Source organism: Macrobrachium nipponense, chromosome 2, assembly GCF_015104395.2.
Source record: "Macrobrachium nipponense isolate FS-2020 chromosome 2, ASM1510439v2, whole genome shotgun sequence".
NCBI classification, from domain to species: Eukaryota; Metazoa; Arthropoda; class Malacostraca; order Decapoda; family Palaemonidae; genus Macrobrachium; species Macrobrachium nipponense.
Genome location: NC_087201.1, coordinates 159899697 through 159919411, shown reverse-complemented (window position 1 = coordinate 159919411; position 19715 = coordinate 159899697). Strand labels below are relative to the sequence as shown.

The window sequence follows — 19715 nt, the reverse complement described above, 5'->3', positions numbered from 1 at the left end:
ATATATATATATATATATATATATATATATATGTGACTGGTAAAAAAAAAAATGTTTTGTTCCAACAGAATTCCATCTAAGAAAAGGAGCCCATAAAAACGCCAAAATATAGAGAGAAAATACCATATCTCAGGGACTGCTGAAGAGAGAGACAGCAGTTTCTGAAGTATAGTATTTTCACTCTAAAATTTGGCGTTTTTTATGGGCTCCTTTTATTATATATATAATATATATATATATATATATATATATATATATATATATATATATATATATATATATATATATATACACAGTTACTTTTCCTTGACTTCAACGTTGGGCCTGTTACACATAGGTACGTAATCTAACAGGTGTTTGCATACGTATTCAAGGATAAATTCTGCATAGGCTGTTCAGTCCCTCATAGATGAAACATCTTATTTGTTAGAAACTAATTGTGTAATCACAATACTGCACACGCAGGGATACGCTTGAGGCGAATGGAAAAATTAATCGAAATTTTCCCTATGTTTATAACTCGCCAAATTCTTGTGTACGAGCACATTCTTCCAAACTGAGAACATTCCTATTTTTAATATGAAACTGAAGCAAACATTATGGTGATGAGAGAGAGAGAGAGAGAGAGAGGGGGGGGGGGCCGCTTTGAAATGAGCCTTATCGTGTGATCAGTACGTTAACTGAACTGAATTATTGCATGTTAGACAATTCTTTTGTCTGCATGCTTTATCATATTATAACTTATTCATATGTTCAGAATGAAAGTCTTATTCGCATGGCTGGCCTGGCTCAGTGCTTCCGTAAGTATATGGTATATGTGTGTGATTTCTCTTGTAAAAACTGTGCTTGGTTTAATCGCAAACGTGGTATATAAGGATCTGGATATTAAAAGACATTCGTAGATTAACACCCGTGAATATAAAAAAAAATATCACGGTGCATGTAACTATATATATATATATATATATATATATATATATATATATATATATATATAAAGTCCACGAAGGAAAGATAAACGGTGCTAAGAGTAAGTAAAGGTCAAGAGGTCTTCAAAAGGCCTTGCACCACTCCATCGTGTGTTGTTTCCTTCGTGAATTTTGCCTTTGTTGATATAATATTAATCACGTTCCATATTTTGTGTGTGTGTGTGTGTTGCCTGCGTCCGTGGAAGAATGCACATGTAGACATCAAGCATTAGTTCCTGCTGACTTGAAACAAGCACCATATTAACTGATCATGAATAGAAATCAGATTTTGACAACCGCCTCGTCCTCCTGTTTCCAGGTATCCTTATATGGAGAGCGACGGGACCTTCCAGCCACCGACGTCCATGCTGTGGCAGAGACCCAGACACATTTGGCAGGTAATTAGTAATGAAAGCTTCCCTGTTTGGTGATTTTGTCCTCCTTAATGAGAAAAGATATTATTGGTGTAAGTAGACATTGATCTGTTTAAAGTTTCCGTTTTAGATTCTTCTAACTTTTCTTTTCCTTGATTTCCAAGAAGCATTTTACTCCAAACTGCAGTTCATTTTTCCTGCTGGCATTCCATGAAATTCAATTCCTCTCTCTCTCTCTCTCTCTCTCTCTCTCTCTCTCTCTCTCTCTCTCTCTCTCTCTCTCTCTCCACATAATTACGAAGGTTCTACATAATTATGTAGGTCAATAAATAATAGACGCAAAGGAAATTAAAATTGTTATTTATGGGAAGACTGACTTAGTCATTCTTTAAGTCTTCGTACGAGTTAAGGGCCCTTTAAGTATTCATATGAGTTAAGGGCCCTTTAAGTATTCATATGAGTTACGGGCCCTTTCAGTATTCGTACGAGTTAAGAGCCCTTTAAGTATTCGTGCGAGTTAAGGGCCCTTTAATTATTCGTAAGAGTTAAAGTCCCTTTAAGTATTCGTGCGAGTTAAGGGCCCTTTGAGTATGAGTTACGGGCCCTTTCAGTATTCATACAAGTTAAGGGCCCTATAAGTATTCGTACGATTTATGGGCCCTTCGAGTATTCGTACGAGTTAAGGGCCCTTTAAGTATTCGTACAAGATACAGACCCTTTAAGTATTCATATGAGCTAAGGGCCCTTTAAGTATTCGTACGAGTTAAGGGCCCTTTAAGTATTTGTATGGGTTAAGTGCCCTTAAGTATTCATGTGAATTAAGCGCCCTTTCAATATTCGTACGAGTTAAGGGCCTTTGAGTATTTGTACAAGTTAAGCGCCCTTTGAGTATTCGTACGAGTACTGGCCCTTTAATTATTTGTACGAGTTAAGCGCCCTTTAATTATTCGTACGAAATACAAAGGGTTTGCGTCAGAAACACATTACCAATAGAAATGATGTATGACCTATAAAAAAAAGTAACGAAGTACACTTCCCTAAATATGTCAAGCAAGCAAGCAAGCAAGCAAAAATAAAGATCTCGCGTAAGCGAAGAGGACGAGGGACTTCCATCCTTACGAGGAGAAAGAATACCGGCAATTACGCCCCAAGTCTAAAAGTGGTAGCTCTTGATTATACGCCAAACATTCGCGATGTAGCTCTCTTGTGTTGTCCGCTTCGTGCAATTGTTCGTTTGTGCAATTGCGGCGACTCTAGAGAAACGGTAATTCAGACTTTAAAAACGTGCAGTGATTGTTGTGTGGAGAGAGCCGAGGGAAAATCTCTTTGGACGTCCGTAAATACGGGCAATTATTGGTAACGAAAAAAACGGACAAGCAGCTTACGCCACTGTGCCGAGTAAAACTTTCGAAAGATGGTGGCCTTGCAGCATCAATCTCTCTCTCTCTCTCTCTCTCTCTCTCTCTCTCTCTATTGTTGTAATCTATCTCCTAGTTCGACTTCTTCCATTTTTATCTCCTTGTCTTCGAATAATGGATAATTGTGCAAACCACTGATGCGGTTTATATGTATATACTATTATTCTATAAACCTTTCATTTTGCAAAGTATATCACTGCTATATTTCACTGCATTTCTGTATTAATATATCATATTCTTCCGGTTACTTGACGTATAAACACTAATGCAAACATTGTAAATCATCTGGTATGTTGTTTAAAGTCTTGCCGTTTCATCCAACATTTCAAATTGTCCAGCATATAATTACATACATATCAGAGAACTTAGTCTTTTCCGGTACGAAGTTGAAAATCTTGCTCTTGTTTTAGTATTTACTTTTCTAAAAAATGTTCGGAATGAAGTTTGTGTTTTTTTTCCTGTTTTGTCTCAGCGAAGAAAAAAAAAATTGACTGTAGACCACAGATTAATTAGGAATGTTCTTTCGCATATTAAATTTTATTATTGTTCATAGAGAATGATTATTATTATTATTATTATTATTATTATTATTATTATTATTATTATTATTATTATTATTATTATTATTATTGGGAAAGTAAATCCACTATAGTATGCCTGTTTTGATTTTGTCATTCAAGATATATAAAGCTTTATATATTTTAAGTAACAAAATCAAACAGGCATACTACTGTGGATTTACTTTACCATTTTATTGACTCGTGATTGTGAGATTTCTTTGTATTATTATTACTATTATTATTATTATTATTCGCCTCTCAAAGGCTATTGATTATGAATCTTGTTAACAACATAGGATTTTGATTACTTCGATACTTTTTTTTTCTCGGGCGTTTATGTCTTAAATTTATGTCTAGGTTGGTGTCTTAAGTTTACGTTTAAGTGTATAATATGTCTTAAATTTATGTGTAAGTTTATGTCATAAAGTTAAGTGCAAGTATATGTCATAAATTTTTATCTAAGTGTATGTCTTAAATTCATGTCTAAGTTTACGTCGTAAAATTGAGTAGGTTTAAGTATTAAATTTATGTCTAAGTTTATGTATTAAATTTAGGTCTAAGTTTATGTCTTAAATTCATGTGTAAGTTTGTCTTAAATTCGTGTCTAAGTTTAAGTCTCCGAATTTTTTTCCATCTAATAATTTTCTAACGTTTAAGAAGTAGGATTGAATAAATAAATTGAATTTCCGTTTCATTTTATTTATTTGTTTGTTTATTTATCTATTTATTTATTTATTGTATGGCTGCTTCATTAGTAATAATGATGATACACATTTAAGTATCTGACTATATCAGGGCCGTCTCCATTATTTGATTTTTAAAAAATTATTTTCCGTGTGGTTACTTTTCATATCGTCTCAAGAGCCATTGAGTGACTTATTGATTTTTGAAACTGAATTTGTGAAAACCTGACCCATGCCATTAGGCCTATAACCTACCACGTTTCAGGATTCAGAGAACCCTCCTTAATTTCATAAGCAAGACTGTTAAAACGGCTATCATTTAATGCACCTGTCAAATAAGCTCTTTTTGCATTTGGATAAAGAGAAAACGTTGCCACCGCTAAAAACATGGAACCTGGATCTCTTGTTGTGTCCTATATGGAAAGAGAATAAATACATTAATGTATGCATGTACGTATGTATGCTCTGGTTCGAGAATTCCATTGTTATTTTACTGCCCTCGAACTTCTGTCCGTTAACCTATATTATTTTTTTTCCTTGGGCGGAGATGTCTTGAGAACAGGTATTAAGACGCATTGCGTAAAAGACATAAGGAGGTGAGAACAATCCTATGAATAAGACGTATTGATCTGAGAAAACCGGATATCGGTCAGTGAAAAAAGTAAATAAATAAATTTTTAAAAAACGCATGAATCCTCACTGCAAACAAATCATAAACACGAACCAATGACAGTATTCGTCATTCAACAAACTTAGGACACATCTGCACCGAAAAGAGAAACAGCACGAAAACATAACGTCCTCTAAAATTCCAGATCCCGATGGATGTCTTCGGATTAATGGACGCCCATTGCGAGACGCTCCTCGGGGACGTGGAGCTCGCTCGACGCCTTCGATCGTCGAACTTCACTCTCGCCCTCGTGGACTTCATCGCCAACGAATGCTCCTTAGCCCTGGCCTACCACCTGGGGCTGCCCGTCGTTGGTTTCTGGGGGTTCTCGTTCCAGGGGGGAGAAGTGAGTTCTCAGTCTTACGAGTTATTAATAATTTTTCATTTGCATTTGGCGCTGACTTGGCACCAGTGACCCAACAACTTATATACTTTTTCTTTTTTTATATTAATTGATTCGTAGTAAGATCTGTAATGCGAAATTGTTGGTTATGAAAAGAGTTCTTATAAAGCAAATAAACAACGTAGGTCATTTGAGGGTTCTATCCAGCCACCAGACAGTAGTTTAACTTTTCTCATCTTCGTTAATATCTCTGAAGTTAATTTCCAGGTACTTAAACATTGTGGTTTTAGGGATGTGTTATAGTCACTGGTGCAAGAAAGTGCAGAATTTTGTGTTTACTCTTTGTGAATGATCTAGAAGTAACCTCTGTTTTTGAAAGTCGACGTTTATTAGCAGTGGAGAGAGGTAGCTGGAATGGTGTGATTAGAAAACGCCAGTCAAGCTAAAAGTCAAGATATGTGCACAATGATAAGACCAGTGTTAATGTATGGAGCAGAAACATGGGCTTTAAGAATAAAAGAGGAAGTAAAGCTTGAGTGAACAGAGATGGGCATTCTAAAGTGGATCATAGGAATATCGCTGCTTGAGAGGTTGGAAAATAATGAAATAAGAAGAAGGTCAGGATTAGTAAAGATTGCAGAGGTGATAAGAGAGTCACGATTGAGATGGTATGGGCATGTTTGAGGATGGATGATGAGGGGGAAGTGAAGAGGGTTTGGGAGGAACCTGTTAGAGGAAGAAGAAGATCAAGATGGAGACAGAGGAGATGGTGAGATAAAGTGAAGGAAGATATGGAGAGAAGAGGTTTGATGGAGGATGATGCCTTTGATAGAAGGCAGTGAAGGAAAAGGCGCATCAGGCAACCGACCCCTTAATATAGGGATAACGGTGGGAAAGAAGGAGTCTATTAGCAGAACCTAGCCAGCTGTATAATTTTGATCAGTCTTAGTACTAAAGTAGATTGACATCAACCGGGCATTTGATTTCTAGGCCAGTCCCTCACGACGCTCCTGATTGGCTGTTGATAAGCCAATCACAGAGCTGGAAACTCCCAGTCTCTCTTGAAAGTTCACATAGGCAGGATGTATGTTCCACCTCTCCTGAGGGATACTTTTGAAAGACGTATCCCTCAGGAGAGGTGGAACATAGATCCTACCCATGTAAACTCTCTCGAGAGAGACTGAGAGTTTCCAGCCCCGTGAGTGGCTTATCAACAGCCAATCAGGAGCGTCGTAGGGACTGGCCTAGACATCAAATGCACGGTTGATGTGAATCTACCATAGCAAATAAGTTTTCAAAACAAGCACATTTACAAGAGTCACCATGAATGGCAGGGCGAAGGACTACTTATCAAAATCCCTTTTTCATTTTGCTTCCTTCTTCCAGTCTCGCGCCACGGGAGTGTTCCAGTCACCTGCCTTGGTGCCCAATCTCCTGAGCGAGGTTGGAGCGACGATGACGTTTTCCGAACGAGTCTGGAACACCATAGTCATGTTAGCTGAGTCAGCCATGATGTCTTACCATTTCAGTCTCATAGATTCTCACATCAAAGTAAGATTATTTTTTTCCAGTGAACAATTTTATTGTACATAATAGCATATATCATCATTGTGACAGCACCTCCCAGTAGGTTTGGCATTTCTTTTATTCATTTTTTATCTTCAGTGATAAAGTCGATTGTCTCCCCGCCCTTACACCCCCTCCCCCCTATTTTTATTATTTGCATTGGTAAATGGCACATATATTCGAACTGATAAGTGTCAGAGTCTGCAACAAATAGACAACTGTTATATGATGCAGAGTGCACATAGGTCAAGTTATCTATTGGGCCTTCGTAGGTCCTAATTAATTCTGCTGGCTGGGAGTATTTGCTATTGTATTTTGTACCAAGCTGCTTTTTTTTTCCCCCTTGGCCTGCAAATGTTTCTGGATCCAAATGTTTGCTTCCCAGAGACTGACTGACCTACTGTGCCAAAATACAGTTCCAGGACTCACTAACCCACATTAAAAAAAAATAAGTTAAAGAGGGATTAGACCATGACTAAAGGCGCTGTCACACTAGCGTAATTTCCGTTGACTTTTGAATTTGACGTCGACTTTTCATGTTTTGACGACGACTTTCTGGTGTCGTCGTCACGAATTTTGAAAACGGTACCGATCGAATTCAACCCATCGCTACCGTCGACTTTATGTTTGTTTATATCTCGTAGAGCGCGCATTTCAAGTCATCAGATGCCAGATGAAGTTCTTGGTACAGTGGACAAGATTGGCAGAACAGTTTTTGGTCGAAGATATGGGGGAGAGACGATCATTATGGGACCATAAGCATGATAGTTTTATGAAAAAGGGTCTTAAATAAAAAAAATTACCAAGAGATAACCATGCGACCCAGGGAAAACTTTCCTGAAGTTGCTGATCTTTATACAGATAAGCAGGCTATATCGTGAATATCAGATTGTTTTATAGCCTAGGTCTGCTCTCATTGTTTTATTATTTTTTTTTTTTGCATTAGCAAATAATATAAACAAAAATCTTTAAAATTTTTGCAGTTTCTCTAGCTTAATTTATAATACAGTCTGACTGTGGTTGTGTAAACAAGGTTACGAATAGCCTATCTAGGCTAGCCCTAGCTTATTTTTTTAATTAAAACTTTCCACGTCTTTTTAACCAGGACCGAACCCAAAGAGTTTTTTTTTAATTCTATGCAGCATAATTAAGCACATGCAAGCACGACCGACTAGTTGCTTTGTGTTATAAAGCATAGTTGTTTTATCGTTCGGGAAGCCACAGCTCAGATGGTTTGTTTACGTTTTGACGACGACAACCACGGTATGAAGAAGAACGTGTGTGACAACCAGGGTACAGAATGTCGTCGGCTTCTTTGGAAAGTCGACGACAAACTCAGAAAAAGTCGACGGAAATTTCGCTAGTGTGACAGCGCCTTAAGACTAGATCAAATTTCCATTTCAGAAATTCCTTCCTGCTGTCCCGAAAAGCTACGACCTTCTCGGGGAGGTAGAAGTTATTCTGGTCCACTCTCACTGGTTGATTGATTATCCGAAGCTCATGCCTCCTCACGTCCAGTACATCGGATGCATTCAGTGTGGTACTCCATCTCCGCTACCAAGCCACCTTGAAGAGTGGGTAGGTGATTGGGTCAGGACCCAGTTTCGATACCCTCTTAGCCCGAGACCATTTTTGTATGTTAGGCACTTACTTGTTTATGAGTAAAGAATATATATAAATATATAAAGTTGAAGAAATGTCGTCAAATGGTGTACGTATAAAGTAAACCTACAAGAACTTTCTTTCCCCCGTTCTGTAGGTAAGTAATTCCGGCAGTGCAGGCGTGATCATATTCTCTCTGGGCTTTAGTGGATATGAAGCTAGCACCGTTCCCAAGGAGGTCATGGATGCCTTCATCCAGGCCTTTGAAAGGCTACCACATAGGGTAGTCATGGGATTCAACTCAGCTCGTCTAGCCTATATCCCACGGAATGTGATGGTTCTCGACTGGTTCCCACAACATGACCTTTTAGGTAACGTTTCTTAAAATATTCAGCAATATATATATATAACTTGATCACGAAATATATGGCCAAGATCTTTCGGTCTACACGACACTTTATTGAGGCATAATTCTCGCCTTTTCATTTCACTCCCTGGCATCACCATATAATATATAAATATATATATATATATATATATATATATATATATATATATATATATATACACACGTAAATAGCCACATGAAAGGTGAAAAATTAAAGACCAGGTACCAAGCGCTTTCGTGTATTGCGTACACTTCTTCGGGGTACAAAGTAAAATAAATAAATAGAAACATAACCAAGAAAATTTAACAAAACAAAGATCAAAGCCATCAATAAGCAAATTATCATTACAAATTGTCAGAATACTTTAAAAGTGCTTAAGAAATTGAAACTGCAGTTAGTATAACAGGCTGTTGCTAAAAGGTGACATTGTATTTCCCTACAATTTTATAAACAAGGTAACTATCTAATTTAAAGAGATCTGAACTCAGATTCATAAGTTGATCGCTAAAATGCTTAATAAAGGCAGATTCAATTATGTTTCTTTTTACAATATGGTTACAAAATATTACTTCAGATGCATTTTTCCAGTCTGTATTATGGTTAAAATCATTCATGTGTACAAATAAAGCACTTGTCGATTGACCTGTTCTAACTGCGTAAAGGTGTTGTTTTAGACGGTAATCTAGTTCTTTACCAGTTTGACGAAGGTATTTGTAATTACAGCCAGCACAAGGAATCGTGTAAATACAGCCACTAATTTGTTTTGGGGAATTTCGCACAATATTTTAAAGTATTCCTGAATTTTTGTATACCACATTTATCTTGAAAGTTTTCAGTAATTACTGAATAAAAGAAAGATTTACATTATATGGCAGTGTCAAGATAATTTCCCTCACAAAAAGCTCCCTATTGTTACTGGAATAAAAAAATATTTCTAGCTTTCTGCAAAGATTTGTCAATTAAAAACTTTGGGTATTTTATCCTATTTTCTACGATATAAATTTTACAGTTCTCGGAGTCTAGGAATTCCGAACTTCATATCTGTAGTGCCCTTACAAACATGCTACAAAAAACTGAGAGTTTTACATTAACAGGGTGGTCTGAATAATAGTGGATATAAGAACAGACATTGGTAGGTTTCCTGTTAGCATCAAACGCAAATCTTCTATCCCTTCTATGAACCAAAACATCTAAAAACGGTAATGGACAATTATTTTCTTCTTCAACGGTGAATTTAATAGAAGGTACCAAATTATTTAATTTGTCTAAAAATATGTTCATGGGTCATCAACATATCGAAACTAAAGAACCCCCTTAGGCAAAATACCAGGTAATATTTTTACTTAAAAAAATTCTATATATAGGTTGCTAAATACAGGGGAAAGGGGATTTCCCATAGCCATTCCAAACTTGATGGTAATAATTTCCGTTATAAACAAACTTACAATTTTTAACGCATAATTTTATCAATTCTAAAATTTTGTCAGAAGCCAAAGGTAAAATTTGCTTTGTTAATTTGTCAGCTAAAAATTTCAATAAATCGTCAACTGGAACATTGGTAAATAAAGAGGTAACGAAAGCGCTCCGCACCTGGTCTGTAATTTTTCACCTTTCATGTGGCTATTTACGAACATATTTGTCGCGTGCTGTTTGGTTACTTATTGCTGATATATATATATATATATATATATATATATATATATATATATATATATATATATATATACATATATATATATATATATATATATATATATATATATATATATATATATATATATCTACACATAAGGGCCGGAGCTGGAGCTCAAAGAAGATATATCCCGAAGGAAGTAGTAGGGAAAGGCATCCTCAACTTTCAACAGTTTATTTAACTTTTAACTTTTTACTTGATTGAGAGCTGTTGCCATGACATTTATAATATAAATTAAATTAAATTAATTATTAATGTTCGTAAATTTATATATATTTTTAGCCTTGAAAATGCGACTTGGAATTCGTCGCGAAACATCGGCTATATATATATATATATATATATATATATATATATATATTATATATATATATATATATATATATATATATATTCCTTGGGGAAAAGGCATCAACTAAATATTAATATTCTTTAAACCACTTCTCACAGTACATTTCGCAAGTTTTGCAAAACACTTTCTCAATGCTAATTTTGATTATATTCTTTTAATTAACACTAGATGTATATTTTCATAATGAAACCTGTTAAAAAGAGAGCTGCCCGATATTCTATAGTAGATTCACATCAACCGTCCATTTGATGTCTAGGCCTGTCCCTTGCGAAGCTTCTGATTGGCTGTTGATAAGCCAATCACAGGGCTGGAAACTCTCAGTCTCTCTCGAGAGTTCACATAGGCCGGATGCATGTTCCACCTCTCCTGAAAGACATATCCCTCAGGAGAGGTGAAATATACATCCTGCCTATGTGAACTCTCGAGAGAGACTGAGACTTTCCAGCCCTGTCGTTGGCTTATCAACAGCCAATCAGGAGATTCGCAAGGGACTGGCCTAGACATTAGATGTACGGGTGATGGGAATCTATTATAGTACCTTTAAGATGTGCTAATAACCAGTTTTTTCTGGTTATTAGCACATCTTCTGAAATATGGCAGCTGAAACAGAAATAGTCATTTGTTTGTACTAATTTTTTCCCTGAATTCTCTAAGGTCGCTGGCAACAATGTAAATATGTTCAGCTTTAAACAAGACATACGGATTTTACATCCTTAAGTTATGTATAAGGTTTACCAGTACTGGAAATCCTTGATCACTTACTCGGGGAGTAAGTCTACAAACTACTTCGTGTTGTTATTATTGTTCTAGCTGGTAGGGTGGGGTAGGAAAGGTCTATCAATGGAAGACACTAAAAAGGTCTGAAAAAGGTGTTTCTCGTTGAGTTAAAGATACAGGAATTTTAGGATGGGATATTTATGATTTTTTTATTAGAATGAAAACGTAAAAATTAATTAATGTGCATGATAAACACCACAGACGAATTATTTCTAATAAAATATAGCATATTGATTTTAATTTTCGTGGGTGAAACAAGGCTCTGTTTGACCGTAGATTTTAGCACGTTTTAATTTACATTGAAAGTTAGGCACATAATGTGTACAACTTATACGTGAGTGGAAAATCTTACACGCGTCCCAAGTAAGCTGGAGGCTGGACCACGCTTTGTTAATGAGCAATTCGGAAACATTGCAGGTCACCCAAAAACCCGGCTCTTCGTGACACACTGTGGTCAAAATGGTGTGAACGAAGCCGTCTTCCACGGCGTCCCAATGGTGGCCATGCCTGTCTTCGCTGATCAGGGCGACAACGCCCGTAGAGTTAAAGATCGTGGTCTTGGCGTCGTCTTGGATAAGGCTACGATCACGGGAGACTTGGCATACGAAGCTATAACCGCCGTTCTTAACGACACACGGTAAGTAAATGTCTTTTGCTTACGACAAGAAACTACAGAAAACTTTAGCATATACAGAGAGAGAGAGAGAGTTTTCAATTATATCAATTATTGTTAAGTTTCTTTGAAGCTGCATTGCGAATAATATTCGCGTAACATAATCACGACAGAATGAAATCTTCCTTCAATCTCAATGCTTTCTCTTCAATATTCTTATGAAGTTATGTAGAGATAAACCTTCCTACTTGAAGCGCCTCAGTGGCGTGGTTGGTAATGGTGTTGGCGTACCACCCCGGTGGCCGCGAGTTCGATTCTCGGGTATTCCATCGAGGTGTGAGAGATGTGTATTTCTGGTGATAGAAGTTCACTCTCGACGTGGTTCGGAAGTCTACACGTAAAGCCGTTGGTCCCGTTGCTGAATGACCACTGGTTCCATGCAACGTCAAAACACCATACAAACAAACAAAACCTTTAAACTTGAAGAGTAGCACTGAACTTTGCATGGTTAGATTGAGTTTGGGCAACTTACACGAGACGAAATATGAAACGGCATCTAAGGTATTTTTTGGTGGTGTCAATTTTTTTTTTCTTTGAGAAAAAAAATTTTGTTTGTGTCAATTTTTTTTTTCTTTGAGAAAAAAAATTTTGTTTGAGCGTCTGATTGCTCAAACCCACATTGAGTGCTAACCAAATCTAAGACGCTGAAGTAAATCAAACTGATAAATAATACAGGTCGTAGAAACAAGAAAATTTCGACGCCTAGAATAATCAAAATCGACTATGGTCGACCTTTTGGCCAAATGCCCAGCCCTGATCCTGAAGACTGTGTTAGATTAATACTTAGATATCAGCTCATAGAGAGCTTTCATATCGTTTTCACAACTATAACAGTCGTATACTAGAGGGGAATCATTAAAAGAACATCTTAAAAGAAAAGGTGAAGTAAGGAAGGCTGAGGGCAGGTAAGAGTAGAATGCTTTGGACGATATTCATCTATGTACTTTTCACATTGTTTAAAATGGTTTACAGTAGCTAAGACTAATTCCTCGTCCTTAACGGGCTGAATTTTGCAAGTCGAACATTTTATTATTAATATGTGCAGTAGTTATAGCGCAAAATAGAGAAACTGTTCTTCCTTGAAATGGCAACACCCGAGAATATGCTTTTGCTTGAACGGTAACGGTTGTAGGTTAAGCTGAAAGTGTCCATGTGTAACAGTGACGTGTATCAATTTATTGTTTTTTTTTTTTTTTTTTTTTTTGTTTTTTTTTTTTTTTTTTTTTTTAACAGGTACAAGCTGTTATCATATACAATATGTAACTAGAAACTGGTTTGTTATAGTTCCCAAGTCCTTGCAGAAAGCAGACTTAGAATTAGCAATTGTAGTAATTTTAGTAGTAGAACAGTGGGAATTTGGACGTTAGTACCACTGCAGCTTTATTATAATTGCCATTGGATTTCATAATGTTTTCTGTAGAAGCCAGTGAATAGTAGTAGTAAGTGGTGGGATATGCCTCTGAAACGGCTCCCTTGCTCGTTTCATTCCTCCTTTGTTTGTGTTTGTGAATGAAGGTTTTAACAATTCCTTCCCACAGGTACCGAGAAACTGCAGAGCGATTCTCTTCCCTATGGCAAGAGGAAGGGGAATCTGGGGCCGAGAGGGGAGCGAAATGGTTGGAGAGAGTCCACAGATATGGCCGACTCACCCATCTAAGGATGCCTGGGGGACAACTCTCTTTGTCTCAGTATTTCGCTTTAGACGTATTTTCCTTCTTGCTGGCAGTCTTTTCTGTCCCTTTGGGTCTGGTCTATTGGTCATGTTGTAGAAGCAGAACGAAGTTGAAAGTAAAAACTCACTAACGAAACGTAAGCTTCTTGTGTTCGACTGTTCCATTATTTTAATATCCATTGTTACAACATATTTATTCAAACGTCAACTTTTTATATGAGATAAAATCGTGCATTTCTCTGTCGTACTTCGTTTGAGTGAATTTCTTTGTGTTAGCTAGTCCAAAACTTGTCATTTGCTTAATTTGTTAAGTCAGTCTAGTGGATTACAGGTGTTTTGAGTGGAGAAAAATGGCCCAGTGTTAAATGAAAGTTATTCTTTCTCGGAGAAATGATTCTCGTCACATATTCTGTCACTAATGCAAAGTAGCAGCACGTGGAAAAGAATATTCAGGCGCCAATCTTGGTGAATATTCAGTTTATATAGACTACATTTTAATGCACTGAATTGTTATTATAGGATAGCATAACTGCATGAATACAAGATAGGAAAAAAATTGCATGCGAGTAATGTGAAATATTGTTTAAGGCTGAAATGTATTCTTAGATTGATCGTGTATCCTATTAATGTGAAAGAAGTATTGACTTTTACTTGTATAAATGTTTATTATTATCCTTAATTCTACAACTGGTGCTTTGTTTGACCCAGTGCATTAGCACAGCAGGAGTTGTGAAAGGGGGAAGTGGGCTCCTCAACCCATCCCCACCCCTCCTGTACATTTTGGCAATCGGAAAAAAATATATATTAACGCTTCCTTTTGAAAGTAGCTATCTGCATTATATTATAAATGTGTAATGATTGTAAGTAATTTGGCATATGGCAATTATGATGTCGTGAGAAGATAAATGACAGAATTCCTTACATTCTTAAAATCATGCACGCGTGACCCACGGCCCAGTTGTCTGTATTAGTCGGTATTAAGTTCATAATGAAATAGTTTAATGTAGTTTAATTTTTTATTTTAAAAATTGGCGCTGACAGCCCCGTCTGACGTAGTGACGTACTGACGTTCCTTCTGAAACCCAGGAAGTCTACAAACGTGACCTGCCTGCATTTGTCATCCGTACACACAACCAAGTTATTGCTTGCAGGTACCAATTTTGGCAAGAGGTGAATTAACGTTAAAGTTTAATTTTTTTTAATTCTTATTATTGACATGAAGTGAATATCATAATCCCTTAAGGGTTAATCTAAGTAACAGGTACATGGTAGGCCTAAAAATGATTTTCTGTTACCTATGCCATGTGCACACGTCATTTGTCAAGTAAATTTTGTTATAGGCTACTAGCTAAGGTACAGTAATAAGGTTAGCCTTTTGTTGCTTTGATGTTTTTTATGAGGCAGAAAACGGTATTCTGCCTTATAATAATTCTTAGTCAAGTGAATTATTTTGATTTTCAACTGTCATCGTGTGTTCCAGATATTGCAGACGTAGGGCCAGTTACCTATGAGGCAGAGACGAGGGATAGGTATTGTCCCATGGCTGCTAGACCGAAATTTTATGTTTTCTCACAGTTGCCAAATTTGTTCCAATGTCTTAATGAGCTTTGAACGTAGCTGAAAGCTCATAGGGGCAGCAAATGCGTAATTTTCAAGGTGGTCGACCTCCACTTAAATCCCCACAGTTCAGGGGAGGGGGGGGGTGATTCACATTGAGAAAGGTTTTTGGGTTGGGGAAACAGTAGATCTAAGCCGGTATTCCGCGACAAGCTAGACTATGGCAGTTGACGTTTTTCTATAGAATTTTACCTCCTCTCCTCTCCTCCTGCTTACATAAGCTAGGTTACTGTTACCAGGCCCTTAAATACCTGGTGCATAGTGTCACTTCAGAACGTTTAATAAACCTTACCCTAATCAGAATCAAGATTTGCAATAGTATCATCGGTCAAGGTTATAGTACTGTACTTAATTTTTTTCTTCTTTTTTTTTCCTCAAAACCCTAGTTTCCCTATGTGGGTCCTCCATAATTTTGTAGAAATGAGGTTTGAGTGTGTTTAAAGTACTAATTTGTTATTGAAATGAATGTTAGAATTGTTCACAACACACCCAAAAAAAAAAAAATCTATGAGATTCAGGGTCTCTGTAACACGGTTTTTTGGCCTTTGCTCCTTGTCAAAGCATCGGCTGTAGCTGAAAGTTGACATATGTATATTTTACAACCACACACAAATTTTGTCAGCATTATTAATAACCTAAACCCGATAGTTTTAATTTTTATAGAGTAAAAATGATCTAGCCGACGCCATGGCCAATGATTACGAGCCAAGAGTCAAAAAACATTCATTACGTAAGCAAGGTAAACAAACACCTTTTGACTGAATGTTGCCCCGCCCATCCACCAGACAGAAACTCCATTGGCTCTGAAACCCAAAGACTTTATGAATGGCGGAACGATACATAGATGTGGGTGGGGTATCAGCGCTAGCGTAGTAATACTACTGTAGCAGTAGTGCCGCAACAGTATAGCTGTAATATACATGAATTAAACGTTTAGGCCAACTGCTGGGGTCCTTGAGGATCATTTAGCACTTCTTACAACTACTCGAGTAATTAGTTTTATAGCCAGAAGTTAAATTTTCTAATCCAACAATGCCCATGGTAGCCTTCGGTGTTATCCTGAATTATAACGAGGCGAAAGTGGGTGGAGCCTCATGAAGTCATCATTCTGACGATAATTATTGGTGAAGGTTTAAAGCCAATATACAATACCGGCTATTTTTTTTCAGTAAATAGGTAGATAGCTAATAAATAAAAATTGCTTGACATTGGATATAGCAGTTATCAAATCAAGCTTGTCTACTATGTTTTTGATAATTACCAACTATTCCCTACATCTTGTCAATCTGATTGTGACCTATAAAGTAGACTGTAATTTCTTTGGAAACTTATTTTGGGAGTTAGACTAATAATCGAAGTGTTTTTGTATTTATTAACATATTTTGTTGGTTTGTTCATTATGACAATTATCAGTGGAGAGGTTCCAGAGTTCATACAGGTGTACTGCTTTGCTTGTATTTAAATTTGTATGTCATTGTTGTCAGAGGTTGAGCCTTCGTTACGTATAGCCAATCATCCATCGAGAAAGAGGGAAGAAATGCTGTCATAAGTTACGTCACGAGTGCGTTCGAAACCTTATCTCTGAGTAAGTTGGCCCGTCTTCAAAAAAAGTCACTTTTACATTATAAGTACCAAATTTATTCAACCTACGTAGTGTAGAATACACTCAAAATTTATGTGTTGATATAATATGTAATCTGAATTTATGAAATGCATAGATAAAAAGTTATTGCGAAAAAAACGTGTTACAGAGGCCCTGAATCTCATAGTAGTATTTCTAGGCAATAACTCCACACGGACTGTAAGGAACGTTCCTGCGAATACAAAAGCCACTAGGGATTGGAGTGTCAAATGTATTTTGCTGTTTAGTACTGGCCCCTGTTGGTTAATTACAGTCGACCCACAAAAAATAAAGGTAAAGTCTTAATAAGCAACCCAATTACTATAGGAAACTAATTTCCAAAGAAACACCGAACGCGGAGTTATTACCTAGATCTACCAAAATTCTAATCAAAGAACTTAGGAAACCTCCAAGCGGTTAACAATACTCATTTATAAATATTGCGGCAACAGTAAATTTATGATAGATGTATTCCTACAGGAATGCAAACCATTGGTCTTTACATAGGAATTACCTTCAGTGCAAACTGGAGCAGGCTACTCTACACAACAAGGTTGTTCGGTAGTTGCATTACCTGTGGGAGAGGTGAGGGGGTACCCTCCCTTCTCCCTTCGCTGACGCTGAGTGACGTGGCAGCCGGCTGTCAGACAGTCACTGTCAGTCAGACGGTACCCACCAGTGTTGTCGAAGTGCGGAATTTTCGTCTGCTATGCGAAATAAAAAGTCTACGGGGCAGCTATCCAAGTTTGTATGCCTATACGGATTCCACATCTGCATTTTCAGCAGCAATTTCTTCATGGCGCATTCATGTAAATTTATTATATACAAATTGCAATATTTTTTTTTACTTTTAAACAATTTCTCATTCAAATACAATATTATAAAAGAGAAGACTCTTATCAGAATATGACGGTGATATGATTAATGTACATAAATCTGTTAATATATTATAAAATTATTTCCTATATGATTTAATGAGTTATATACTGATACATAAATGCTATTATGCTTATTACAAACTTGTCTGTAAATATATCTCTGACAAATAAGAGAGGAAAATATAATACTTCTCATATATATATATATATATATATATATATATATATATATATATATATATATATATATATATATATATATATATATATATATATATATATATATATATATACACATATATATATGTCTGTATGTATATACACATATATATATGTCTGTATGTATATATATATATATATATATATATATATATATATACATGTATATATGTGATATATACATACATATTATTAGTAGCGTGTATATATATATATGTTTATATGTATATATGCATGTATATATATACATATATAACATGGGGGAAGGACCCCCAGTATTCATAAGGTAAACGTGGACACGAAACGGAAGGCAGACCCCATTACTCCATTACACACACAGGCTCTCTCTCTCTCTCTCTCTCTCGGCAATCACCCCCTCTCTCTCTCTCTCCATTCTAACAGGTAATGAAAATGAGAGAGTTGCATCATAACATAACGTTTATTTACAAGAACAAATAAATCAATTAACCAAGTAATCCAGTCTTACAGACTAACTCAAAAACTACAATGTCAAGTCACCAGAAAGTCCACACCCCACTGGGAACTCTTTTGTCCCCCCGAAATCCAGATCCGTCTGTTCCAAAGATACAGAACACATCCCGGTAAGTACACACACAAGTTTAAAGACAAAGTTAATAAAATGGAACATCTTACAAGATATCAAACAAGCCATCCCTTTGGCTAAAGTAAAGGTAACACTTACCCATTCCCAACCGGAATATCACTCACTGTTTAAAAAACACTTTGGCACCCGCCATCGTGGCTTTGCCTTCCTCCCACGAATCTCTGTGCAAGTCTTCCCATAGACTTGGCTAGTGATACATTATGAATAGAAGAGGCGCACACGCACATACGAATGCACACTTCGACAACGCCTCATATTACTGGCTACAACCAGTTTCCCAAAGGTACTTTGAGAAGAGTTCATAAACTGTCGTACATTGACTTCCTAAATTAAGCACTTTTATCTCACGCCACCCCCGAGAAACTCATTCATCAGCTACTCTCAGGTCGTCACCTCTGCACTGTTCTCCACATTCCATAGGTCACAGAGAACGCACGAACAATATATTATTAATCAAAATCCCTAGGCCTTACAGATTGCTCGGCCACCTATATGCTAGCCCCCGCCTAGCAAAATTGCTTATATAATACAAAACACTGGCCGGCTTAAAATAAAATAAGTAAAACTGCACGTCTCTGGCATTATAAAATAAAGTCTTATCACGCTTTAATCTCCCAATAACACAAGACGTATTTTCTCTCATATTTTCTGCATTAGGATTCTTGAATATCCCTCTTCGCTTGTCTGCAAGTAGCTGAACAGACAGCAACAGGCTATAGCAGGCTGTAGCAACTGTAGGAAGACAGAATGCCTCCCTCATCATAGAAGACTTCTCACGGCTTCTTGTAGATCCCCAAAAAACACGCTGTAGAATTCTCTCGATCACCCATCATGGAAATACTTGTAATCACCCTGGACAACATGGCAGCAACCTCTCTTCACGGCTGGTGGACGTCTTGCTGGCGTCGGGGAACGACTTTTGGCGTACGTTAGTATGTCAGTCAGGTCTTTGGTCAATCTAAGAAAATTAACCCAGACATATTACTTCTATCAAACAATGATCTCAAAAAGTCAG

At 36.7% G+C, this 19715-nt stretch overlaps 1 protein-coding gene across 4 annotated transcripts in view; it reads left to right on the top strand.

The window, feature by feature from the left end:
• The window catches only part of LOC135221087 (UDP-glucuronosyltransferase 1A8-like), a 63601-nt gene extending 49229 nt beyond the window's left edge, over positions 1–14372 (top strand). For all 4 annotated transcript variants that reach the window (XM_064258884.1, XM_064258882.1, XM_064258883.1 and 1 more), the window contains 7 exons: positions 1288–1366; positions 4819–5019; positions 6403–6567; positions 7987–8160; positions 8342–8555; positions 11813–12032; positions 13607–14372. In XM_064258884.1, coding sequence (XP_064114954.1) covers positions 1298–1366; positions 4819–5019; positions 6403–6567; positions 7987–8160; positions 8342–8555; positions 11813–12032; positions 13607–13871 — 1308 coding nt within the window. In that variant the 5' untranslated portion in view covers positions 1288–1297 and the 3' untranslated portion in view covers positions 13872–14372. The remainder of the gene's footprint in view (positions 1–1287; positions 1367–4818; positions 5020–6402; positions 6568–7986; positions 8161–8341; positions 8556–11812; positions 12033–13606) is intronic.
• Positions 14373–19715: the final 5343 nt, after the last annotated feature.